At 42.4% G+C, this 27,663-nt stretch overlaps 1 protein-coding gene across 1 annotated transcript in view; it reads left to right on the forward strand.

The window, feature by feature from the left end:
* plxna2 (plexin A2) overlaps positions 1-27,663 on the forward strand; it is a 266,646-nt gene that overhangs the window by 117,689 nt on the left and 121,294 nt on the right. The window contains exon 5 of the mRNA XM_042491079.1: positions 18,734-18,834. Within this exon, the coding sequence (XP_042347013.1) occupies positions 18,734-18,834 (101 nt within the window). The remainder of the gene's footprint in view (positions 1-18,733; positions 18,835-27,663) is intronic.

Raw genomic sequence — 27,663 nt, forward strand, 5'->3', positions numbered from 1 at the left:
CTTTATTTCCCTGTTGGAAATTGCTGCCCAAAGAAAAGGTAAAGCAGTCAAACTACTTAAAATATAGGGTACACTTAAATAAAATATCCACCAAAATCACACACTAACATTTCTTACTGATTGAAGCGGTGGTAGACCAGCGTCCATGTCAAAATGAAGCCGTTAACAGCTTTCCCCACTAAAATGGGCTGTCTAATGGAAAGATAAAGCAGTAGAAATACTCTCAATAGAGCATAAACTTCAACTGATATTTTTTTTTACTTTTTAAAAAAATATTTTTTTATTATTTTCTTTAGCGGCTAAGTTACATTTTGACTCCTCAACAGCAGTACAACCTGCTTCTCCAAACTGAGGGCAAATGAATGAAATAAACTGACTATGGATGAGTACCTCATATAACCCCACTTAAAAAAAAATCAGAACTATCCCTTTAAGACAGCGGGCAAAGCTCTCCTCAGATGTGCCAAAACACACATTGACACACACACACACACACTCGCAGACAAACATTTATCTATGTCTGCTCCTACATATGCAGACACACATTCGGCTAAAGGAGGAAGATGAATGTGCGGGGATGGATAACATATCTCTAATGCAATATTTGAGGAAAAATATTAGAAAGAGCACAGGCCAGATAAGGCCGTTGATTTAAACAGTGCGTCTGCCGACAGCCTGTTGAAATATTACCCCTCTTGCCGAGTTGTAAATCGGATATTTGGAGCCAGAAGGATCACATGGCGGTAATAGATAGGGGCCACGGAGTGACGGATGGGGCTGCGTGGGGGATTTGGGATGGAAAAACCACGCGACAGATTTTGCGGCGGACAAATACTGTTACCTCTGCTGTGAATGGAGGCAGCATCCAGAGGAGCTGTTTAAAGTTCATATGTGGAACCAAAAACACTGTATCCCTCAGAGGCAGCACTCTTATTTATTTCACACTTTCCAAAAGCAACCGGGGAGCAGTTAATTTGGCTGCACAGAAGCAGCTGTCTGAGAGTCGTGGGATGAGAGGGAGGAAAGAGACGGAGGGTGGAGAGAGAGAAGGGAGACGAAGAGAGTGAGACACAAAGGCAGTTTGGGCTCATTATGTTGATTTTTTTCCCTCTTCTGCCAAACAAAAACACCCAGGCACTTTTAGACACACCACCGGAGATCAGTCACTGCTTTCTTTCTCCTCCTCACCCCACAGAGCTTCTTTATAGGCAAATCTAATAATTTTCTCTCCACCGCAGGAGCGTGTTTGCCCATAGCCTCTGTCTCTATATATTTCTTATGGAATCAAATTGGATTAAATCATAGGCTCTATTATGGGGTCTGAGGAGGTCTTTCAGCCTCCGTAGTGCTTGTAGACACTCATTATCGCAACTGAAGTCCAGGTGAGGAGGGTTTTGTGCGTGATGAACATGCAGAATTGCACACGGGCATATATGCATGTATGCCTCTCACCAACAAACACACATATGTGCACATACACACACAATTTGGGATTAGATGAATGATGATGTCCCTCACCACCTGAGCCTAGTTATTAAGGCCCCTCCTCCCTATCTGTCTCTCTTTCTCATGTACACTGACTAGCATTCATCCAGGCACTCTCTCACACACACACACACACACACGCACACACACACACACACTTACACATATGCACAAGCAACAGCCCTCAGAGCAGTGGGGTGTAACCAAACCCTTCATTTGTATGTACATCATGTACACTGGCAGAGACGCTGAGACAAAGAGAACAAACATCCTCACACGCATTCACACACACACAAACACTGTTGCACACATATGCACATACACATGCTCACAAAAAAAAAACCTTACACACTTCGACATGCACTGTGGCGTCCCTCTGTGGATCAGAATTCATTTCTGTCTGCCTACCCCTCCAAATCAATACCCCCGTTGGTCGACAGACATCCGTAAGTGTGCCAGGGAGGCTCCCTAGCCTTCACACCCTCCCCAAACACACACACACACACACACACATATATATACACACACACGTTCATGCCTGTTGATGTGTGATGGCCTCTGCTGCTTCCTTATTAACTCCTCACATGCTGACTGAAGCATACACCTCATTACTGGCTGCATTGACAGTCTGGGATCCCGCTGAGAGACACACAGACATGTTGGACTGAGACAGACAGGCCAGAGATGTTTGGAAAGACAAAGAGGTACAGTGAAGTGACAAACAACAAGACACATGTCACAGAGACAAGCAGTCCAGACAGGTGGGTAAAGAAACGGGTTTGGACAGGTGGATTGACAGAAAAGAAAACCAGTCAAAAAAGACCCGAATGAATGCACACGGAAAGTGAAGACATAAATAAACATAATAATAAGTAAGACAGGCTTGTGGACAGACATTGTGACTTCTACGATAGATATGGACTGACGTGGAGACATAGAGTGACAGCCACAGAAGGTGTTAAGTGTTGGCAAATTTAAGAGTAAAAGGTTTTTAATGCAGTCTTTAAGTATCACTCATAGAAACAAACTCACTTGTATGAATTCCACTTTTCTATATATGCATTTATTTCTCTACATTGAAGGTTAAGCACACTTGAACTCCATTCTTTTGCTACTTCAACCTTTTTACTGAAAGTGACTAAAGACTTTCCAACCCACTGCTAATGATAATGAGTCATATTAGGTGTTGAAGTGGCTGCTTTTCAGACACCCTAGCATTAGTGCCCAGTTTGTTATGATGTCTGACAGTGGCTAAGTGGAGGCAGGTCGCCAGGTATGAATTCAGCTTGACAAAAAACACCTTCATTAGACAAACTACACTCCGACTCACACACTTTATTTGCAGTGTGCTGTGAATGTGCTTAAGCCATTAAAATATATACACATAGATGCAGGCATTCTGTATACCACAGTCTTTGTAAAATATTGACATCACCCACTAGTTTGTGGACTGATGTTTTTAATTCTGGAGTTTGATATTTTGGCTGTCGCAATCTTGGATTTTGGGAGCCAGAAGTGGCCATATTTGGATGAGAGGTTGGCACTAACCTGAATGCTAGCTGCTAGATTGGTTGGACATTCAGAGCTATGGTTAACTAAGATAATATGAATGCTTTGTGCTTTGCTTTGTTTGCAAAACAGGCTTAAAACCAATAAAACACAACATACTGAAGAACTGAACATCTGACTCCTTAGAGGGTCTTTTGGTACAACCAAATGCTAACAGGACTTTTTTTAGATGACCATAATGTTAAGGCTGCAGTTCACCATGAACTGAAAACACAAAAGTTACCATATTTGTTTGCCTTTGAGAAGGTGAAGCTTACCCTATCTTTGCGATGAACGAGGAAATTCTGCTCTAAATTTGGGGTTTCTGAGGATTGTCCCACTCTTAGAGTCATCCTCAAGTTGCCATTAGAGGAACTGCAGTTTTTGGCACTTCCTGCGTTAGCGTCATTTTTGCAGCCCTAGAGGTTGCCGCTTGATTTTAATCTGCATTAAAGTACCAAAAAAGAGCATTTCCACTGTTGAGACCCTAAAATAAGGTTAAATCTAATTTAAGCATACCAAACCAGAATGTGTCATCAGGCTGTGTCAGTGTGTCACTTTTTATGGCCGTCTTTGCACATGAGTGCACACACTTGCACATACACATTTACAAACACTCTGAGACGCTTTCACAGCTCCCTGTTTCCATCTCTTAAATGTCAGTGCGGGCCTTTAAACCAGTTGCCAGAGAGCGAGCGGGGTAGAGGGGGGAGGCTATGAGTTCAAAGTGGTCAGGCAGCATGGATGTAATTTCCTCCTTTTAGCCCCCTGACTGAATTACTGAGCAAAGAGGCCACCTCGACTGGGAGCCGTGAAGGAGAGCGAACAGGGAGAGCAGAAGACTGGTTTCAGGAGGGGGGGAAGAGAGGAGGGAGAGAGATGGTGCAGATAAGTGGTAAAGAGAGGAGAGAAAGGGCCAGGGAAGGAGCCATGGACCTTCAGATCGTATCACCAGTATCAATCTTAACATCTTTACCTAGCATAAGAGGGTATACATGAGATCTGGAAAGGAGAAAAGGCTCTGAAGGTATTATTAACTGTGCTTGACATTGTGTTATTACATGAAAGTGTTAAATCATGCATAAGTAAATCAATGTGCTTTTTCTGTGCAAGTGTTTTCCTACAGTAAGGTAACCCCTTTGAAACCTGACTAAATTGGCTTGATTTCTTCTCAAAACACATGAAGTAGGCGAGTAATGGCCCAAAAAATAACAAGAAATTAGTAAAATGTTAAAAAAAAAAAAAAAAGTAAAATAAAAATAAATTTAAAAAAAATAAATAAATAAAAAATGTGGGGGGGGGGGTATGTATATATATATATATTTCTAATATATATATATTTCAACAATTTTTAATTTGTAAAATTCTTATCCCCTTTTTTTTGTTAATCTCCATTACTCTCCCAACACCTAATTTTCCAATCATTTTCTTGTCACCTCTTACTAATTTATTTATTTATTTTTTATTTGCCACTTTGTGGACATTTCTCGCCAAGTTACTCATTGCTTTTTTGCCATCAAATTTTTCAGGTTTCCGGAGGTTTAAATGTTTGAGAAAGGCGTTGAAGTAGCACAACAAAACTGACGTTGATCCGGGTTCTAAAGGGTTAATAGTCTGCACAGCGTTCCTTTAAAGTTGGTTATTAGGAATTAAAAAAATGCAGCCATGCACTAACAAGGAGTAAGACGGTAAATAGCTAAAATTCAGATGTCTCGCCATGCGTTTGTTATTTTATGAACAACGTTTTTGATGTAAGTTATTAAACAGTGTTGGGAGCATTTTAAAGCTGTTGGCAGTGAGCATGTTAGTGGTCTGCAATATACACAGCAACACACACACACACTTTTTGGTCTAACCTATTCCCCTCCTCTCCTTGCCTAAAAAAAGAGGATTGAAGCTATACATAATTGATACACTCCTCGCTGTATCGACTGGTTGGATTTTTCATCCTCCTCACTGGTCGATTCCCTCACTCCATTATTTCTTCGCTCGCTCTCCCTCCACTGCCTCACATCCCCATGTGACTCCTCCCTCTGGTCTCTGAAACCTAAACACACACACAAACACACCTAAACCGAGATTAGGAGACAGCCTCATCTCCCTCCTCCACCTCCCCTGTTACCCAGTGCGCCACTTTGTCTTTAATCCATACAGTTGGCCATCAGTCTAGAGGACACATGCTGAAATTCAATGCTGTGTTGGTGCGAGTACGGCTGGTGTGTGTCCACATGCATGTCCATGAAAGGGGGGACTTTTATCCGTTTTTGCACAGGGGCTCTTTATGAGGTGGGGGTGGGGGATACTTAACACCCACAGCTGAGAGCACACTAATAAATTGCTTAAAATGTTTATGTAAAATGCACATTCAAAAAATTTCAAAACAAGTACTACTTTTTTTTATTTTTATGAACGATCTGCTGTGCTCTTTGAGATGCGTTAAAAAGGGGATCTCGAGTGTCCACCTGTGTAATTGTGTGCTAAACAGGGATGTCCCTGACTGAAGCCCGGTATACGCTGTGCATTTTTGGGTTGTGATCCTACGTCGCACAGTGAGAAAGGTTCAAGGTCTCGTGATCAAATACAGCCTGAGATAAAATTCTGCTGTTACGACCTACATCTACTAACTTTAAGCTCCTGTCCAAAATTTGGCACGCCATGATGTCCACATTCTCCTCCTCCATCTCTTCTTCATCCTTTTTTCAACACGCATAAATGCTACTAACGCGAGGGCTCGATTCATGTTTGTTTACATTTTTCTCTACTGCTACAGTAGCGTACATGGATGATGCACGCGGACAGTGTTTTGTGTGTGCGTATTGATGTCAATGGACGTATGTCGTAGCCTGCGATTCAATAGGCGCCGTCATCGTCCAGTCTGCATACAGCAAACTTGATGTTTCACTCCATGTTGTACAGTGCAGCTTGCACCAAACTCATAAGATTTCTAAAATCTCATAGTCTGCAGGAGGCTTTCGAATTTCCATGGTGGAACCTGATTGGTCAAGTCTTGGCTATTGTCGATTTCATGTCAAATCACTGTTTTTTTTCTCATCGATCCATATGTCGTGTGACGTTGGCTTCCTTTTTTCCCACACCACACAAAAGAGCTGATTACAGTTTGACGTGGAATAATAATTTTATTTCATAACAACTGTTCCATCCAGCACAGACTGTGAATGAATGTGTGTGAACGAAATGGAGCAGTGACAGAAAGACACGTGGATAGTTCATGTCGTATAGTTCGATTTCTTAGTCTGTGAGCTTTTTGTGGTTGTGAATAGAGCTTTCAGACTTTTCATCAGAATCTGTTGCAAGTTAGCACAATGGCTTCGAAACTTTCAAACATCATTACAATTTCCAGAACAGGTTTGATGTTCTGCGTTTTTTCACATCCATCAAAAGCCTTTGAATGCATACATAACAAAACTGACTCAGTGTGCCAAAGCCACAAACAGCCCCCCTGTGGGGTCACCCCTAGTGCAAAAGGTATCATTTTGTGATATATCCTTTAGCTGATTAATGATTAATGTGTAAAAGCATGACTTTTTGAGCTTTTATGGACAGATGTTTGAGATGGATTGGATAATGGAAGCACAGGGCAACATAAGCATCCCCATCCCATTTTATATGCGTTCAATATTGCTGCTCTTTCACTGTAGTAATTCAGATGGAATTTTAGGAAAAGTCCAGCAGCAGATGTATTTTATCCCATGCGCTCTTTTGGTGTTTTTGAACGAAATCCAACCAAATTAAACCAATTTTCTCAGGTTTCAGAGGCTTAACTGCTTTTGAAAGGCATCTGAACGCAGCACAAGAAAACTGATGTCAAGCCGGGTGTTAAAAGGTTAAACCACCAGGAGAAACTCATGAGCGCCACCTACAGAAACTGACATCCACAGCAAACCCTTAGAACAAGACACCAGGCCACATGAATTCCACCACAGACACCACAACAATCACCGTTCATCACAAGAAACATCATGAAGAAAACATTGAACTGTATTATTACCGCTTTAGTTATGCAGTTATCGTTCCCGGGTCAGCGTTGACACATAATGGCCACTCAGCTCCCGGGTTCAAACTGCGGTCAGGAGCCGCACGCCTGACCTGCTCCTCGCCTTCTTTTCCTGCTTGGCAGTTTGTCTCCTACCAGTCTGTTACTTCTGATGAGCTGCCAGGGAGCAGGCCTGCCCAGGACGGAGGGGGTACGGGGGGGTTAAAGCCTGAATATGTGGTGTTGTTGTGCTACAGATGCTCTTTGGCATTGGGATTTGGAAGCAGCAGTTCTGCTTGATCAAACAGTGATAGCTAGATATCCACTATAGTATCAATTCAGGGAGTAAGTGTAGCAGCCGCTCCACCCCCACCCCCGTTTCATTCTGCCTTTAAACCCAGCCTGTGCGGTGTTGCTGTGTCTTGATGTTTTCAATTGACCCAAATCTAGGAGCTCAGGCCAAATCCAATAAACAGAATGAATGTGTGCGTCTCTTTGTGTGTTTTCCCTTTGTGCGGGTGAACAGACAGAAAGAAATAAGGATGAGACGATAAAGGTTAAAAGCTCCCATTTTCACACAAAATCATTTTTGGAGTATGCGAGATGGCTGTTTGTAGATGAGGCACGCTGTATCATTTCATTTCGCCGCAGCTTTTTCTCCCTCCCAGATTGAGCCTCTTAAAATCAATGAATAATATCTACCCTGAATGCTATCCGCTGTACTTTAAAATCAGTTATTCTGAAAACCACCCAGTATAAAAGGATCTGACCTTCGGAAAAACGTGCTAACGCACAATGGTAGCGTATCTCCCATTGAATTCTCCCAACTCCCATTTATCCAGAGCCCATCCTGCATTAGTGCTGTAGACTTTAATAAATGTTATACAGTAAGAAAAAAAATCAATATTGTGTATTTCTACACAAAACTCGTTTCTCTCAAACGACTTGTCAGGGAGCCCTCTGACATCTCTAACAAGAAGAACAACAAAAACAAGTTTTCTCAAAGCAATGCCTTCAAGCGCAGAGCAGAGCGGGAGATAGCAACATCTTCAGGGCAGTTTTTCTACGCGCATGACGAGGGCGGGTTTATGTGCAGCCGTTGTTATGTGCACATGTGGTTATAATTAATTACTTTTACACGTTCGCTCTTGGAATGTGGGTTTTAAGCCGTCATCAAAGCTGCCAGCTGTTGTGGTGTCTTTGCACGGTCAGCTCAAGGCCTCTGAGGGATCAGCGCCTGGGAACCCCAGACAAGCGCGCTCACGCCCCCACTCTGTTGTTAATCAAGCCGGGTGTAATTGGTGTGAGTCTCGAGGCCTGATTATCCTCGGACCAGCCACAACACTTCAACAGAACCCCTCACCTCTCTGCTCAGGGCCAGCCAAGCTTTGGGTGGATATTGATGATTGGGTCGAATCACCGGCTAACCTCCGGCTGCAAAAAAAAAAAATACAGAGGAAAGTAGTTTACTCTCCTTTTCAATCTAATTTCCCTGAAGAACAAAGAACAAAGTAGAGCTGCACGATATAACATTTCAGCATTGCAATATGCACATATGCAATAAGTCACATAGCTGGACTTTTGCACATCAAATCACAGGACCTGCTATGTCAAATATGGCAGGTTAACCCAAACATGTTACAGCTACTGTATTTCCTTGTTTGAAACAAAATGAAAACTCGCACAGTTCTCCTCTGCCATGCTTAAGGCTGCATTTCATGAGTCATTCAACACGCCCTTGCTGACTTCTCCTCGACAAAGGCCCGCGGGGAATCCCCGTTGCCGTCATAAGTGTTGTTCCATTTGTGTAAAAAAAAAAAAACCTGAAGTGAACTTAGTGAGATCAACCCTCGCAGATCTGAGGGAGCGAGTGAAGAAGTATGATCACCCCAGAGGTGTATATCATCTATGTTCAGGTAGCAGCAATGTACATAAAACAGGCTGCTTACCAGCGTAAGAGAAGATGAATAAATTGTAAAATAAATCAAATAATACAGATTACGTGAATGTTGCTGTCACACTGAACGACCTGCCGAACCCTGTTCAAACCCTTTTATGGGAAAAAATGAATCGTTGAATATTTATATGATGTTAATATACAAGAGAAGTCTGTCTTATTATCAAACGAAGCATGCAGTTGTCGACCACAACCTGAAAATGAGTGAGGAACAGGAGGGGGGCAACGTTGCTCATTTTAGGATGAGCAACATGCATTATTAATATGACGTGTTAGAACATTGGATTGATAACAGAGTATTAAATTAATACAATGATGTCATGATGAGTCAACCGGTGTATTAAACTACCTTATCTCCACCCCCCAAAATCAAAGTTACAATTACTTTTCAGCTTTTAATTAATATTAACGGATGCAGTAACCTTCAAAATCACAACAATTCTAGAATTAATAATTTACTTCCAAAAGTTATTCAACACATCTTGTGAAAATTCCTGTATTTTCATATTGCAATTTATATCCCAGAAGAAAAAAAAATCACAATGTCAGTGTTTAGTGATATCGTTCAGCCCTAAAACAAAGCCAGAGGGGTAAGATGGCCTTTACTTTCCGCACAGAGTTGAGTTTTTGTTACTGTGAGAGAATGCTTTTCCTTGTGGGTGGATGTCAACAAGCTGGATGAGATGGCTCTGCCGCAGCACTACACAGCGGATTTGTTTGGGTCTTAGAAAGTACAGTGGGAGGATTTTGTGAGTTGAGGAAAAAAAGAGGACCAGTGAGAGGAGGAGAGATGTGGCTGCCGTCCTCAGGCAGAGCCTCAGTGGGATTACTGGAGCAGATTAAAGAGCGGACGGTCGGGGAAACGGCTCAGGCGTCCTTGTGTAGTTAGCCTGGACGCAGGAAACACTGGCTGCCGGGTCACTGTGGGACTGAGAGACTCAGGGGCATGTAGATTTCATTGGTTTTCATTCATTCAGCAGCAAGTATTTGCTCTGCTTTTGTGCCTTTGTCATTAAGCCGCCTCAAACACACACACACACACACATACACACCTCCTATGCTTTTCCTCTCTGTCTCTGCTGGAATGGGTATTGTGTTCATGATCGATGTGCCTCATTCCAGTGACGTGGTAGCCTGGCTAACTCTCATTAAAAATGGATAGGGTGTAGGGGAACCGCCAGTGTGTGTGTGTGTGTGTGTGTGTCTGTGCATGTTTAAGAGGAGGTGTAGGTGGCAGGAAGTCCCAGAGGTGCCAGCTGTTTACCGTGTACTGCTGAAGGTTTGGAGGGAGTGGTGGTGGATGTGGGGGTGTTCCTGAGGTCAGAGCCAGGCCTGTTGCCTTGGTAACAGCTTGCAAAATAGCTTCCTCTGAATTACTGGTGACGGTGGGATTTTTCTTTCTGCCGCTCTCTCTCTCTCGCTCAGCATGGCGAGGCACATCTGGCACCGCAGAGACGAGGTCTCATCAAAACACAAAGAAATGGGTCGTTTCCACTCCGTCCTCCTTTTATTCTTTTTTTTTTTTTCAGCCTTGCTTTTTTTGGGGGGGGTCCTCTGTTACTCTGCTGCTCCGGTGCCCTCATCCATCACAGAGGTGCAGTGAGCATGGCTCGGTCTCAGGGCAGAAGGGCAGAGGAGCTGAAATGGAGCCACTATTCACAGGTGGCCAGAAATAACACTGGAAAATATGCACAGTTAGAGATTTATCCTCTAGCCTTTTTTTCTGTAAATTCGAGGAAGTCAGTAACGCGTTCATTATGCAATGCTCACACCTCTAGCTCTCTGTGACAATACTATCACCTCCCTGATTTTTGTTGTTGTCAAAATTGTTGTTCTGGAGACACAACTGCCACAAAAACAAGCTACATCCATTATTTATGAAAGTTACACAATGGAGGTTGTCATGTTGGTGGCGCCAAACGGCAGCAAGAGGTGCCAGGTTGAATTTAGACAACTTCATTGCACAAAAATCATGTTGGGTTATATTAAAAAAGGATGTTTTTTCCAGATCACTGTTTTTCTTTAATATTGTAATAAAGGGTGACAAGAAATTTGAATTTTTGTATTAAAATCTTGCCTATATATGCATTGAGAAGTTTTCCACAGCTGGAAGGATTCATAAAACTGGGCTTTCTTTGCATTACAAAGACACAAATACTTTTTAAATTGGTTCTTAATGACCACAGAGAAAACAGAAAAACAGACTGTGGCATTTGCTTTTACTCAAGATTTAAAAAAAACAAAAAACAACTAACACTACCATAATGCACTGCTATAAAAGCTATCACTGGTGTGACGTTATGTAAGCTTTTCAATTTTGACACAGAAAACAGTACAGTGGCCAGCTGGTAACAAACAATCTTGAATTACAGCTAAACAGTACACTAAAATGCTTCTTAAAACATATTAGGCAAGAAAGAGGCAACGCAGTAACAGAATCTTTGTTTGTATATAATCAGCACTGCTTTAACTTTACAGTGTGATCTCACTATTATCAGCCTCCATTTTTCACAGGACAGGAAAGTGTATGACACCTCCTGTTCCAAAACTCTTGTATTACACCTAAACAGTACACTAAAGTATCTTTATAAAAACATTTTAGGCAGGAAATAGTCAACACATTAACTGAATATTGATTTATAGTATCAGAACTATCTAATTTTACCGTTTGATCTGAGGTATTTCAGCCACCAATTTCACAATACAGCAATTTTCAAACTCTCATTTTACACCTAGACAGTGCACTTAAATATGTTTAAGAAAACATTTTGTCGAGGAAAACGCAACGCAGTACCAGAATTTTGGTTTATATTTGATCAGCACTGTCTAGTTTTACAGTTTGGTCTGAATTTGAGAGTGAGAGAGAAGAAAGCATCTCTTTGTGGCACAAAGATGTATCATTTGGCAATTTTCTTATTGTAAATGAGCAGGAAGATCTGGGTGCTGGCAAGATGAAGGAAGGTTTGCCACAATTCATTTACACATACTACCCACATTGTTATAATACAAAGCTGGTTGGATATCGGCAAAGTATCCCTTTAAGGCTGGTCTTAAATTCTACTGTAATGTCCAAATCCCCTGCTATAGGTTTCAGTGACAGAGAAGACACCCTTGCATTAGTGAAGGCTCTGCAATGATAATGGAGGCTGAAGCCTTTTCAGCTTGAGCCTTTGAAAGAGAGGAAGCTGTTGTTTTAACCCGCGGCTGTCAGTCAGTCACCCGGGCTGCTCCAGTATGCGACTCCACTGTAGCCTCTCTGGTTGAATAACCCCCCGCTAAGGTCATCTTAAGCAGGAATTTTATTAGCATTCATTTACCAGAGCGCGGTACCTCTCACCGACAACACTTCGTCTACCTCAGGTCAGCTGTGGATGTGTTCTCCACTCTTAGAAATAACGGTTCCAAAAGGGTTCACCCTGAAGTGCTGATGTTCTACCCAGAACTTGCTTCCAAATAACCCTTTTTTGAATAAAGGGTTTTTCAAGGATTCTTTGTAGGACTAGTTCTTTTAAGCACTAAAACCATCATTAGTGGGAGAGAGAGTTATGGGTAATGTAGTCAACTACTAATTTTAGAGGCCTCCTTTGAATATGAAATGGATCTTGTTATAACCCCCTAGGTGAGTTTAATAGGAAACCTTTGGAATATGAATAGGTTCTCAGTAGATCCTCCTTGCTGGGTTCTAGCATGAACCCTTCAGTATGTACAGGTTTTTGATAGAGCACAGCCTAGATGGCCTCTGGGTGAAACCTTTGGAATATAAAAAGTTCTTGGCAGAACCTCCTGGATGGGTTCTTGTAAAACCCTTAGAAGACGGTAAGGTTCTGAATTGAACGCCCAGAGAGGGTTCTATTATACCATATAATTGTTTTCTGTAGAACCTCTCATAGGGGGTTGAGGGTGGAACCTTTAATAGGTGGTTTTAGGTATTCCTCTTTATGTTGGTTTCCTGGTAGATCCGTTTAAAAGGGTTCCAATTGAAACTGTAATAAAAGTTTCTAGAAGGAAACAAAACGAGTTCTCCCACAGTAACAAGCAGCAGAACCCTAAATGGTTCTAGTTAACACCTTTATTCATAAGAGTGTTGAGGAACAGACAGAGACAGGCGAGAGAGAGGCAATATCAGATTGTGCGCTTCTTTGTCTGCTTTGAAAACGCAAGAGCAACAATCTGCACATCCGTTATGGCGCTGTGCATGTGTGCCTACAAACACACACACACACACACACACACACACACACACACACACACAGTGGGAGAAGGGGCTTCATTGTGCAGCCCTGCTGTGTTGAGTGACTGTAGCGTGTGCTGGGCAACAGCTGCTGTGATCCCCCCCTCACCCCGTCCCCCCTCACTTCCAGTGGCCCATGCTGGTCTAAACATCAATGCACACACACACACACACACACACAGTATATACAGCACAATAATACACACTTTATATCTTATTCTGCGCTTTTTGAGCCCTCAGGTGTTTGTTTTCCTGTTTACCTCGCTCCCCTTCTTCCATTTTACCCTCCTACCTTTTTGTGTGTTTCAGTGTGTGTCAGTGTGTGTCGGCTGACAGCAGGGCTGTATCTGTCTGTCTGTCTGTCTTTAGACACCGCTCCATAAGGGACACCCCCACCCCTCCACCACTACTCCCTGACTTTCCCCCGCTGACAGCTGTCTCCACACTGTAACCCTTTCATGGAGCCGGGCCTCTGTGAAAGTTACACTATAAAGTTTCACCAGCCTCGCACATGTTTCGTGAAGGATCTGAAGGCTTTTTTTGGGTTAAGAGGGATTCAGAGACTTTGAGATACACACAGAGACAGAGTTGACTGTTTCCACCAGCCAAGTCTCGTTCCTGGTGGGCTTGTTTGTCATCAGTCGCAGCTTCTGCTGCTGATGTGACCCCGTCTGCAGCTCATTACAGCATGCCACCTGTTTGTCCCGAAGCTAGGCGAGTACACGCACACACAAATAGAGTTTGTTGAGGTGACAGGGGGTTAATCTAACAGGAGTGTCCATGGCGGCGCTGCCACACAGTGCAGGGACTATCAACGTCCCACCGTGTCAATGGCTTTCTTTGTCCCATGTGGGCCCCGTCTTTCTGTTGCCGCAGGGTTTGGGACCAGGCAGACAGGTGGACGGTTATTGAGCTTTTGAGGAGCAGAGACAAAACAAAGAAAGAAAATACAGGCTGGAGTGTATAGCTCCGAGTTTTCACAGTGACAGTTCTGCAGACTGCAGCTTTTCATGGGCTGTGCAATTGCGGGCACATGCTACAAATTTTGCTGTCAGCTGCTTTTTTTAATTTGATACATTGTAATAAAGAAAAGCTTTTGATGGACAGCCAGCTGTTATCTCCTCCTCGCTGACAGTTAATTCCAGCCCCGTGGTGCTAACGGCAATTAATATCACCCAGTTGTGGGCGATTTGCACAGGGTTCGAGAAACACTTAAAAAGGTGTTATTTGCACCCTTCATTCACTCCCACACATTTTGCAGACGAGCCACTTATTAGGCATTGATCTGAGCCTGAGGTTTGGAGCTGAACAGGGCACACGCTGTCAGAGTGTGCTGTCATTATCCAACAAGGCGATTGCCAGGAAATTGAAAGACGGACAGGAGTGAAAATTAATCTGTATCAGACTCTGGATTTCAGACTTTTTGTGCCTCTGTTAATTATGCTGCGCAGAGTTGCAGTATGTGTCTACGTGTACTTTTGTTGACGCTGAAATGCTGGTGTGACCGTGGGGCATCACCTCGGGACACCTACAGGGATAGTTGATCATTTGGTTTGCTGTATGTATATTTTTGACCTGGCAGATTTGGGCATATTTCCACAAGATCCATAATAAATTCATAAAAGACCAAAAATTGATGATTTATTTTTTATTTTAACAAAGTAGTATGTGCTTCAATTCGGATTTTAGGATATTTCTTGGATTTCAGGACATTTGTAGGATTTTGGGACATTTCTTGGATTTTAAGATGTTTCTGGGATTTAAGAAAATGTCTAGGATTTTAGGGTTTTTTTTTTTAGGATTTTAGGACATTTGAAGCTTAGCTAGGACCTCTATCACGGTCTTTTTTTTTTTAGAAACAAGTCTCTATTTGATGTTGTTAAATGCACTCTGGCACCTCATGTGTACCTTGTCGGGGGCCAGATTTGGAGCTGCAGGCCCCAAGTTAAGGTCACTGCTTTAAAGTAAAGCAGAAAAAATACTCTAAATGGAACATAAAACTAAACTGATACTGTTTTCTTTTAAAGGTTGAATATTTTTTTAGGTGGCTAAAATGCATTTTGTTGCTGACCCCTCCACAACAGTACATTGCTTAGCTTCTGTGTCAGACTTTTGCCTGCTTCTCCAAACTGGGGGCCTGCCAAGTGACATCTACTGTTTGTAATTCACTGTTTACCCATAAGTACCACAAACAACCCCACTTCCAAAAAAGTGAACTATCCCTTTAAGGACACATGCACTGACCTCCAGATCACGCAGACCTCTGCTCTGCACAAACAGACTGAAGGCCATGTGGCTGAGCAGAACTTTGTCTGGCAGACAAACACACACACACTTATATATAACTGACAGACGGATGAGTGCATGTTACGTCGCAGCTGAAAACAGTCCCAGTCTGCGGATCACAGCACAACTCAGCTGACACACACTCAGTAGCTGGCTCGCTGAGGAGATGTGTGATTTGATTCTTAGTGCTTCTCCACTGTGCTGCGCTCACATATGTACATTTTCAGCCTTTGCATTTGTGTAAGTTTAATGTCAATCACATGAGCACGTAGGCACAAGGATGTTTATTCAAATGATTGTAGTCCAACGACCCTGTGTGGATTAGCGTGGATTCGTGGGTGTGGAGTGTGTTTGCTTTGCGCTGAAAGTGCTTATTCAAATTCTTTGCTGTTGACACTTTCAACATGTTTAGCTTTGAAATACCAATTTTCTACTCCATTCATTCATACATTAAAAAAAAACAACTTAGAGGACAGCATTAATAATTACTTTTCAGTTTTGCAGTTATGCTGCAGTCATCTTATTTGTTTAATAAACTTTATCTTAAACAAGCTTTGGGGAAAAGTTACCCCCAGTGTGCTTTTTTATTAAGTTCTGCTGCAGTTATACTTTTCTAATAAAGTTGAAACTGACACTAGGCGCTGAAAAATTGGCCCGTCATTCTTAATAATGTTTCATTCTGCATTTTTGTAATGGACCTGAGAAAAGCGTCTGTCACTGCTGCTCCATGTGTAGGTGTGTTTGTTCAGGCTCTACCCAGGTGGACAGATGTCCTGCTGTGGACAAGAGTCCATTGATGGCAGAGAAACAGCTTTCTCTGGCCAACTGATCCCACCTGCTCTCTGCTGTGTCTCTGGCTTACGATAAAGGCAACAGTTGCCTGGGCAGTTGACATCTCGCATGTTGACATACAGGGGCACAAGTGCACTCAGACAGTTAAGGCACATGATCCCAGACATCGGGTCCACATTAAACATTAACATTGTTGTAATGCTGCAGGGGGAGGAATCATGTACATGATATATAGTAACAGCATTATTGTGTTTAAATGCTGCATTTTAATGATTAGGTTCACTTTTTAAATTTTTTTTTAGCTCTTTAAAACTCAAGCAAATTGGCTTGATTTCTTTCAAAAACATGAAAAGAAGTGACAAGGAAATTCCTTGAAATGTAGAAAAATGAAAATGGTTAATAAATAAATATACATAAAATAGTTAATGATAATAATAATTTTGAATATATTTTTAAAACTAGTTTGGTCGACATTTTCCCCATTTTTATTGTGATTAATTCTTCTTTTTTTTTTTTTCTCTCTCTTTTTAAAAACTAATTTTCGGGTCATTTCCTTGTCACCTTTTCCTAATTTCTTGCAATTTGTGGGACATCTCTTGCCAAGTTGCTCATTGGTTCCTCAAAACAGTTTGATCAGGTTTCAGAGGTTTGAATGCATGTGAAAAGTGTTTGAACGCAGCACAAGAAAACTGATAGTTCAGGGTTTCAAATGGTTAATAGTCAAGATCAATACAAAAAATATGTGCGATTCAAATCAGTGAGATAAAAAATGAACCATGATGCTCTTCTTGATCAGAGGAGGGCTTAATCTACTTTGACTTTGCTTGCTCGCCATCCCACTCTGTGTTCAACGTCCCACCTCATGTCTGCGACTAGTGACAGCTCGCCAACGTAAATAAGATAAAGCAAAGGCTCTGCGACATGCCATATTGAAAAAGAAGATGCACCCTTCAGTTTCAAATAGGAAGTGTGGCGGCATTTGACCTTCCTGTAGTCAGAAAGTAATAAAGGCGAGAAGATAACAGAAAAGACAAAAACAGTCTGCAAAAACATTGCAAGAGGGTGTTGAACTACGCAAAAAGTACAATTAGCATGATGCAGCATGTTAGCCGGCTTCATGGTGAGGAGCTCCGGTCAGCCCCGCCTACGCACGTGACTCCTTAAGGACGACTACAAAGCCAAACCACAAGCACATTTGCAACCCTGCTCGCCCAAACGAGTACATGAGCCAAAGAGAGAGCCCAAATTATCACCTACGAGTGGGAAATGGCCAACTTAGTTCTTCAAACTCGCCCTCTCTGCTTTCCCCTCTGGCAAAAGCATACCTTCCCACACAGCCACCTCTAGGGGTGGCCAGAGGGGGCCACGGCCACCATGATATAATCGCTGGCGCCTCTGCACAAAAATAATTAATAATTGGAGGCCTCTATTTTTACTCTGCACTTAGCCCCAGGCTAAGTTAGCTGTTAGCCTGGGGCTAAGTGAGCAGTTAGCCTCGGGCTAAGAAAGCTCTCACACTGACACGTTGTGGGCTAACTCAGATTTTAGCCCGGGGCTCGCTGCCCCTGCTCTGGAGGAGGGTTAGCCTCGTGTTTACAGGCTTATCCCCTGAAAATTGATTAAATGTGGGGCTAAAAGTTGCCAGAATGAAACGGTGCTAATTGAATTTGCATCACCTTTTTGTTGTCTAATCACGACTCCCTTGTCACCTCATCAGTGTGGGCACGCTTTCTGATTACATTGTGTAACTAACAGAAACTAGAAGTAACTAGCATGCTAGCTAACTTAAAGGATTACTTTAGGAATACAAATTTGCCTTTTGTAAACCAGTAAGTCATGCCTTCTTGAATTTTTGAAGAAAACTTTGTCTTTCTTGTTTGTCTTCAGGGGAAACAGCGAATACATTGATTTAATGAATAATAAAACTGATAAATTGATTGACTGAAAATGATAAATTGCAAGATTTAAGCAAAATCGTATGTGTTTAGGAGGTACTGAAAATACAACTTGATAAATGACGCTTGCATTATGCTGCACGAGCTGTGTGAGAGTTTGTAAATGGATATTTTGTGTGGTGTTTTTAAACGCGTGAGGGCCTATTTCCAGTAAATGTTTTGTTTCTTACAGACAATGTACTCCTTCAAATTAAAACTATATATTTGCCTTTAGGAAAACCAGCATATTTGAGGAATAATGAATCACCTAACACATGTATTCACAGCCCCACGACACGTTAAAATAGGACTGCAACTCTAAATGTTACTAGTATTAACCCATGCACATCTGATTATTAGTTGCATTAACTGTAAAAATGAGAAATATTTTCCTAACTCTCATATTGACACAGTTTTCAACTACCCTGTACACTTTAACAGCACAACAGAAGTCCTGATTTTTTTTTTTGCTGCACTCTGACCTTGACCCTTTCATGTTCTTTCAGGTTACCCAAGTCCCTATCGAGTCATGTGAGCAGTACGGGACCTGCGGAGAGTGTTTGAGCTCTGGGGACCCTCACTGTGGTTGGTGTGTCCTGCACAATATGTGAGTATCCCTCAATCATCATCCAGTCTGCTTACAGATACTTTACATACAATTTTTGTTGGACATTTTCCAAAATGACCCTCAGTTTCATGCACAAGGGCATTTTTCCTTCCATTTATCTCCTGTCAAATAGAGTTTCAGGATCGGCGACTGTCTGTCTGTCGGTCTGGATAGTTGTTCCTCTGCTGGTTTGGAGCTGTTTGCCTCATACTGACTGCTGCCATGTTCTGACATGACTTGATATTAACAGGAAATGACACCGTTCAGTCAGCATATGACATACTGGAATTTGAAGACAGACAAAAACAAACCAAAGAGACTCATTATTTGACCAGTTCTCCTACATGGAGTTATTATATGTGCAATTTACCATGCCTCTGCTTGTTGAATGGACATCTGGTGAAGCGTGACTGTATTTGTTGTCCATGCAAGTTAGTGGATTTTTTACCTCCCACTGTAACAACAGCAGCCAGAGGAACAAGCATAGAGGCCATGAGTGACACCTGCTGGAGCTGAAACATTACTGCAACAGAACTAACTCACAGAAAGGAAGGAAAAACAGACAGAAAATAGCTTGAAAAACATGTATATTTATTGTATTTTGGGTATGAGTCATTCACTGCAACGTTCATCCTTAAACAGAGCTGACAGTAGTTAGAAGAAATGATGGAGAGGGTATATTCGGGACTCATGATGAATGCAGCTCACTGCTAAAGAAGCTGAAAGACACTCTGCTCTGTCTCCGTCTCTCCCTCTTTGTTTCTTAAGCACACACACACACACACACACACTCTCATCAGTCTGGGCTTCTTCTTCTTCTTAGCTCTGTCTTGAATTCCCCACTTACAGCCCCTCCTAAATGCAGCCCCTCTCTCTAAAGGTATAGCTGAATATTTGTGTGTGTCAGAGCCCCGCTGCAATCATCATTATCGTGATGGCGGCCCCTGCAAAGTGCACTTAAAGTAATTTACATCACTCCAAAGCTAGGACAGGACAAATAATTGCCTAGCGACAAGGTAATTCAGCATGTGCCATGTGGAGGTGCGGGAGGGGCTGGCTAAAGCTCTGTATTCTCTGCAGCCCGCGTGCCTTCACACAGGGATCATTTACCACAACATTAGCCTCCGTGCTAGGCTGTTAATCATATGCTTTTGTGTAGGTGTGGTAGGGAATGGAATAATTCAGGTTAGTGGGAATTTGAATCTGCAGCGTGTAAGGCGTGCTGATGCTTAAAGGTGATTGGTTTTTTAAGCTGTTCTGGTAAAAGCAGCTGTGAGGAGAGAACAGCTGTTTGGTGTGTAAATGCCTCCATGAGTTTGTGTGTGCCCGAGGGTGTGCGTGCACGTGGGTTCGATTTTTGTGTACATGCACAAACACTTGTGTGGACCGCTGTACTGTACCGTGGGGAGAAAAGGTCAGCACCCCGATTCACGTCAGATCAGCCATCTGTTCTCTGAGCGCAGCGGACCCTCGTGCCACCTGTCTCTGGCCCTAATACCCCTTTCTCTGTCCTGACCCTGCAATGAGCGTGGCGGGACCCCTGTCAGCGCCGGCTGAGTTACCGCAGGGAGGAGAAGTTAAAGGAAGAATAGTTTGGCTGCTCTTGCTGTTGCTCCTGTGGACATTAATGTGCATTTTCAATTTTGAGAGGGAATGCCAAAAAATAAATGATAAAAAATAAAGAAATAATGAATGCAAAATAAATTTCAACACTTGGCAGAGGTGGAAAGTTGGCACATCGAAAAGAAAAGATGCAGTATCGATCAACCACAACATGTTTTTTTAAATGTACCTTGACATTGCAGTACCACATTGAACTTCCTCTGCTGTAGACAGGCCCTCCAGAATATTTCAGGCTTTTTGGCAGTTTTTGCAGCCTAAAATGCCAGATTTCACGGCAGTTTTTCTAAAAAACTGCGATGTGTGTTTCAATGTTTTTAGGTGTTTTTTTTTTTCTTTTGCAATGAAATTGTGGCAGCAAATGAAAATTGCAAATTGATTTGTTTGTTTTTGTGTAATTCTTCATAAAACGAAGGCAACAAGTTTCTGTGAGAATAAAATTGCAGTGTATTGAGTCTCACTACAGACTTGTCAAATACCAACGTCAGTGGCCTACATGTCCAAATATGATGCTCAAGGTTCCCCTCTTGTGTCGGTTTTGGATGCTTCATGGCTCTCCACCAAAAAATTAAATTTTTAAAAAACAAAAAGCATTTAAAGAGCTGGGATGTGCTTAGTTGCAACATCTTTGGTTTAAACCCAGATGGTGGCCTTTGTTGCATTTCACCTCCTTCTTTACAACAATGTCTGATGAAAACATCTCAGATCAGAAAAGACTGATTTCATTCACTGCAAAAAAAAATCTCATCATGCCAACTTATGTGGGAAGCGGCAATGAAATGCGCTGATGCGTCTGAGTTGCAGGTGCTCAATTAATTATGTAATCCTGTCAAGTCCTCTTCAACTGCTTACAAGATAGTTGATGGAAAGAGCCAATTATTCACCCGCAAGTTCAGAAATTTGCACAGTAATGGAAACACAACTAATGAGTTAACAAAGTAAAATCAGATAAAACCTGTGACTCCGAAGCGTTAGTTAGACTGCGTTGGAAGGAAGGAAGTATCTGTCAGATTCTGCTGTGGAAAAGCAGCTGCACCCTTCTGGTGAAGAGCTCCCCTCATCCCACACCCCCAAAAATTACATTTCTTGCCAGCCGTGGTGCCATCCACAGCTGCGATCACTCCTGCCCCCTCTCCTCCCCCATTTCTCCATCACCCATCACTAAGCCATTGTTGATTTTATAAAATTATCTTCCCCCCTTTTCCCCGTGTTTGCGTGCACCTCCCTCGCAGCAAAGCTAGCATCTAAGCTACGCCACTCATCCCCTCTCAGCTCGGCGCGCCTCACTGCCGCGCTGTCTCCCGTTTAGACACTCTTCCCTCTGGAATAAGCTCCTCCACACTCCAGAGATGGTTGGCTTGCCACACATAAACACCCCTCGCTTTGATCAGCCCCCCTCCCTCCTGCTACAGCTGCCATCCACAATATCCATCCTCTTTTCTTCTCCTCCAAACAGTGCTCCCCCTCCTCTTTTTCTTTATGTTTGCGTGTGTGTGCTCATTGAAGTGCGGCTTTCTAAGGTGGCTAATTAGGAACATAGGAGGACATTAGCTTGGTTTGCGATGATGAGGAGAAGGAGTCGGTGAGCTGGCCAGGAGTGGCGTCTCTGTCTTCTTCTCTCTTTCTTCTTCCTCTGATTCAGTGTGGTGTGAGACTCTAAAGTCCTTTAATTACCAGCAGCTGCTAGGCATCCACTGAATGCATGAAGAACGAGAGGGGGAAAAGAGAGAGGGGATAAGAATGAGGGGAAGAGAATGAGAGAGTGTTTGATGCCGCACACTCATCGGCCCACAAAACCGAGCAGCATTTTGATTGCGGCTCAAAGGGAGCTCATCATCTCGAGCGCTCTTCAGTCGCAGTCCCGTGAATGGGTAGTTCAGCCTCCGTCTGACCACAATCCAAAAACACGGAGCTGCGGTGACGCTTCTCTCCGCTGCTCCCCTCTCTCCCCTCGGCCCCGCTCCTCATCGTCGTTAGATTAGCTCTCTAATCATGCCCAAAAGAGGCTTTTCCATCTCAAAAATGCCCCGCATCACTCTGTTCTGCCTCCATCCTCTCAGCACACATTCCAGGAGAGGTTTTGTCGAGATTTGTCGGGATTAGTCGCAAGTCTGACTTCAGTCCAGGGACTCAGATTGGACAAGTGGTCCAATGCCAAGGTCAGTTGACCACTATAGTGAGTTTCTGTAACTTATAAGAATTACGTCTCGTCCGAGGAAGTGAATGATGTCGTTATGTAATATGTGCCCAAGAAAATCTGTTCAGTATGTCGAAATCAGCCCGAGTTTGTTGTGTGGATGACAGCTTAGGGCTATTGGTGTAGTAGGCCTCAGCAGAGAGTGAGTCAGCATTTGAGGGCTGCTCTGAGCAGAATAACATATCACTACTACACTCTGATACTGTATTGTATTGTACTGTCAGTCTGCGTGTGGCTGAACGGCTCAGATCTGTTTCAGTAACAGCCCACACAGCAGCCTGAACAGCACAGCTGTCCACTTGTCACAAATCGGTGTTACGAGCTTAAAGCCATCAAACGATTTGTTTGGCGTGTTGGTTGGAGCGTATTATGTGGGTACACTTTGTCAACTGCAAGAGGCGAGGTTTGGGTCATGAGCAGTTTTTTGACAAAGTAGCTTTATTTTGGAGTGTAAACCCAGGATTTACGAGAAAGGAGTCGGGAATTTAAAGGAATACTTCACCCCCAAAATGACCATTTGTAAATCAATGACTCTGGGATACGCTGAATTTGTTAAGATGTTGTTTTCTCTCATGATTACATGGTGAACGAAGACTTCAAAAACTGAGAAAATTCTTGATGAATTGAAGTTTTAGAGGTCCAAGTTAAACAAAAGCTTAAAAAACTACATCAGAGTATCTGTTTACAAAGTCTCACACAACTTGTGCAGTAAAACCCAAGTCTCATTTATCCAGTACTTAAAAAGACAGCCCTTTTTACTGAAGTAAAAGTACAGATATCTTACCAGAAAAAGCCTTTGGTAGAAGTTAAATTCACCTTTTAGAATATTACGTCAGTAAAAGCTTTATGGTCTTTACTGTACTTATGTATCAAAAGTCATTTTTTCATATGAAAGTTAATAAAAGTACAAGTAAATGCTGTTAATAAAAAAGCAAGCAGTCATATTTCTGAGGATCCTGAAGTTTATTTCCTCTTAACATGTACACAACCTTTATGGCGCCCAGAAGGAAAAAAAAGAGCTTTTTTAGCTTTTTTTTGTTTAAAGAACAAAATCCAGTTTTTCCTCCCTTCCTCTCTCCCTTCAAAAATATAAAGGAAGTTTATTACTTTGTTATTTTACAACACTGAAGAAAAGTAAAACATATATTTGCTCCATTCAAAGCAAACACAGACAAACTGTCAGAGGAGTCTGGTCTTGAAAGGAGCATAAATACGTTTTACTTTTGTTTCAGTTCCTCGTCAACAAGGGCTGTTTTATTCCTCAAAGACTGGATAAACGAGACTTGGACTATACTGCACAAGTTGTGTAAAAGTTTTTAAACAGATATTTTATATAGTTTTGCTGTTGTTAAACGTGGACCCCTATGACTTCAATTCATTATGAATACGCTCTCTTTTTGTATTTTTCAATCACTGTTGAGTCATGCCAGAAAAAAAGTTTTCTTTACAAATTCAGCGTGAGTCGGGGTGAGTAATTGATACAAAAATAATCATATGGGAGGCGAGGTATGCCATTAAGACAGGAAATAGCAATTTATGCTGTAGAAAGATTATTCTCATGTGTTTCATGTGAAAACAGCAATTTCCTAACTTGAAACCAGACACAACAGCCCTACTGGTTATACCCACAACTGACCTTTAATGCCGCATGATCGCCGCCGTTCTTCTACCATTGAAGTCAAACGCCGACCATAAAATCTCCTCTAATTTACCAATGGCAACAACAATTAGCCCGGCCATGGAAATGGCTGCTTCAGCCCATTGTGGATGTCAGAGCGTGTGTCTAATGGCCAACTCATCAGCTACAGCCACAGTTAGCAGTCAGAGAGAAGCTGCATCCATCTTCCCAATTGTGCCTAATGAGATATCGATCACGAACATGCAGGTCTATCAATATTTCCATAGATTCCTAGCACACACAGCCAGAACACTTCAGCAACATGATGGCTGAAAAAATACTGCACCAGTGTGTACAGTTTGAGTGGGCGGGCTACATATAATACAGTTAATGATCCTAAAAAAACCCTCTGCATCTCCTGCTTGCTCACTCATTTTCTTTTTTGAGATGCTTCCATCCCTGCGCTGCTTTCTTTCTCTGCTCAGCCCACGCAAGTGAAGCTATAGCTTGATGCAGAGCACTGAGCGATGGTCTCTTTGTAAGTCTTTTTCTCTCCCTTTATCCCCCCGCTCTTTCTCCTTTTCCACACTCAATATCTTTAACAGAGACTGACACGCTGGGTTTTACATACAGCAGGGATACTAGACCTGCTTTGCTTTGGGGCCAACTTTTGCAAAATGACAGGAGGTCAGGGACCAGTTGTAGCAGCCCCATACATGTTTGTAGGATTTTAGGACATTTCTAGAATTTCAATACATTTCTACAGTTTAAGAACTCTCCAGGATATCAGGACATTTTAAGGATTTTAGGACATTTCAAGGATTTCAGGACATTTCTAGGATTTTAGCATGTTTGTAGGATTTTAGAACATTTCTAGGATTTTACAATGTGTCTTGGACTTTAACAGGTTTCGAGGATTTAAGGCATTTCTAGGATTTTAAGTCTTCTCTAGTATTCTAGGACATTTCTAGGATTTAAGCACGTTTCTTGGATTTTAGAATATTAGAGCCTCTGTCGGGGATCCTGCACTGGCACTTTTTTCTGTAACCAAGCTCTATTTAGATGCTGTTTTATGCACTTTGGCACCTTAAAATACCTAAAATACAAAAACAATTCCCAGTGTGAATCACTTTTATTTTTATTATTAGTTAAAAATAATGGGGGGGGCCAGATTTGGCCCGCTGGCCGTTAGTTGAGTGTCGCTGGCATGCTTGTGTGCACCTGTGGCTGTGCAAGTGTATTTTATGAGTCAGTTTACACCACAAAAGCCTCTCGATCTATGAGAAGATGAAGTGGATGGCCATACTGTGCTCTGTGTCCCGCGGTGACATTATCAGTCGCCACAGGAGACACCCCATGAGTTGCAGTGGTTGGTTTGACCCCTGACATGAACTGTACACAACTTCAGATTTCAAACTGTGCCCTCACATGTCAGCCCGAGTCTTCACAGCAACACGAGCGAGTGGAGTTTACCATCTCTGTGGTGCTTTTGAAATTGAAAAACCCTGCTTTCTTCCTTTGTTTTTTTTATTCCTCCTTCCTCTTACCTCCTGTGTTCTGCATTTAAATGGATATTCCCACACTTTAGGGATGCAGCAGTTAGACACAAATACCCTGAATCACTCAGAGTAAGGATAGAGGGAAGGAGGTATAGTGTGTAGGCAGCACATCGCTGCTCACCTAATGATTCCTCTCTTCATGCCGGGTTTCCAGAGTCCCAGTGCAGTCAGTCTTCATACATGTTTACATTAACGTGTTTCTGTAGGAATGCGTGTCCCCACCGTGGGTTTCCATTCAACCAAATCAAATCATGCCAGTGATTCTCTAACATAATGGGTTACCACTTAAGACTCGTAAAGCTTTGTTAAGCACCATCAAATATTCAATATACATCTAGTTCCTCCACCCTGTACCTACGTCTTCCCACCCAGCTCCTTTTTACTCCTGCTCCGCCACCGATGTATCTCTCATTTTTCCTTACTGTGTGGCGTTTGTGGTCGGGCTGGAGTGAGGGAAGGAAGGTGATTTTAAAATGGCTCCCCCTCTGTTCTCTCTTTTTAAACACGGTACTCACAGCTAGAGCTGCAATCAGACAGGCCTTCACACTTTCATTGAAGTCCTTAGATGTGGTAACGGGGAGGGGAGGAGGGAGAGGAGAACAGAAATCTTTGCCTGTCGCCTGCCTCTCCTGCTCTTCTGTCAAGGCCAGTGTGTATGTGTGTGTGTGTGTGTGTGTGTGTGTAAAGGTGTGCATAAATGTATGAAGGATTTAGTGCAAAGGACTGCATGTTATTATGGCTATTATGACCGTGATGTGCATGTGCATGTTCATGTGGATGCACACTCGACTGTCTGCATTATCTGTAGTGTCACGTAGCCAGACGTATCTCCACAGCGCTGTGTCAGAAAGGTCTGGAAACACAGATTATCTTTCTGCTATAGGGGAAAATGCTCTGGCTTGTTTGTATTTTTTTAAACTCTATCACAGTTGTCTTGGGCAGCGCAAAGCCCAGGGCTGCGTTCAGCCTGTACAAAACATAGCAAAATGTTTATTTTAAATGATATTAAACACCCTGTTGTGTGGCACATTAGGTAGACTTCCGGCACACCTACCAAACGGGAGCAAACATACCTTAAAGCCTGTTGCACACAGTTCAGCACCTTTTGAAGAAATATATCGTTCAACCTGGAAACGATAACAAAACTGTGTGCATTGTTTTGATACTGAACGTGTCACAGGATGCAGAAAATGTGCTTTTACAGAAGTAGTGTCAGGGGTGAACATTTTTTTGTATGGAGCATTTGCATTAACAAACAGTTATTCAAATGGCCTCACAAAAGAAAACGTCACAAAAAACATTACTAGTCGTATGTCACTGTGTGATTCAACTTTTACAGATAAAAAAGATAAACCAGATTTGATAATTGGTTCCCTAAAGGTGAAGCTCGATTATACTTTAGTTCTGGAGAAGCTCAGAGGACCTCATAAAACCACAGAGGATTTTTCCAGGTGGCTCTAGTAGAAGATCATCACAACAATATCACAGAGGCTCATGTGACGGAGAACAGATCGGTACATTTGTGAAGTCAAAGTCACTGACCGAGGCTGAAAGATGTGACAAATCAACATCGGGCACAAGAGTCCTGCAAGACAGACTTTGGTCTTTTTTGAGGTGCATTCACAAGTTGTTGTATTTGTTGTCAATCTTTACCTCTATTTGGGGAAAATATAAAGCAGACATTCCTTTTTGCACGATCCAAATCTTTGTCAAAACTTGCCGTGCTCAGTGTGTCAGTTGTTACGTCTGAGGTTGTTGTGTCCTGAAAGGAGGACACAAAGGAGATTCAGAAAAAGTAACTCAGATAGAAGTAAGAGAAAATGTTGGCCAAAATC

Source organism: Plectropomus leopardus, chromosome 8 (assembly GCF_008729295.1).
Source record: "Plectropomus leopardus isolate mb chromosome 8, YSFRI_Pleo_2.0, whole genome shotgun sequence".
NCBI lineage: Eukaryota > Metazoa > Chordata > Actinopteri > Perciformes > Serranidae > Plectropomus > Plectropomus leopardus.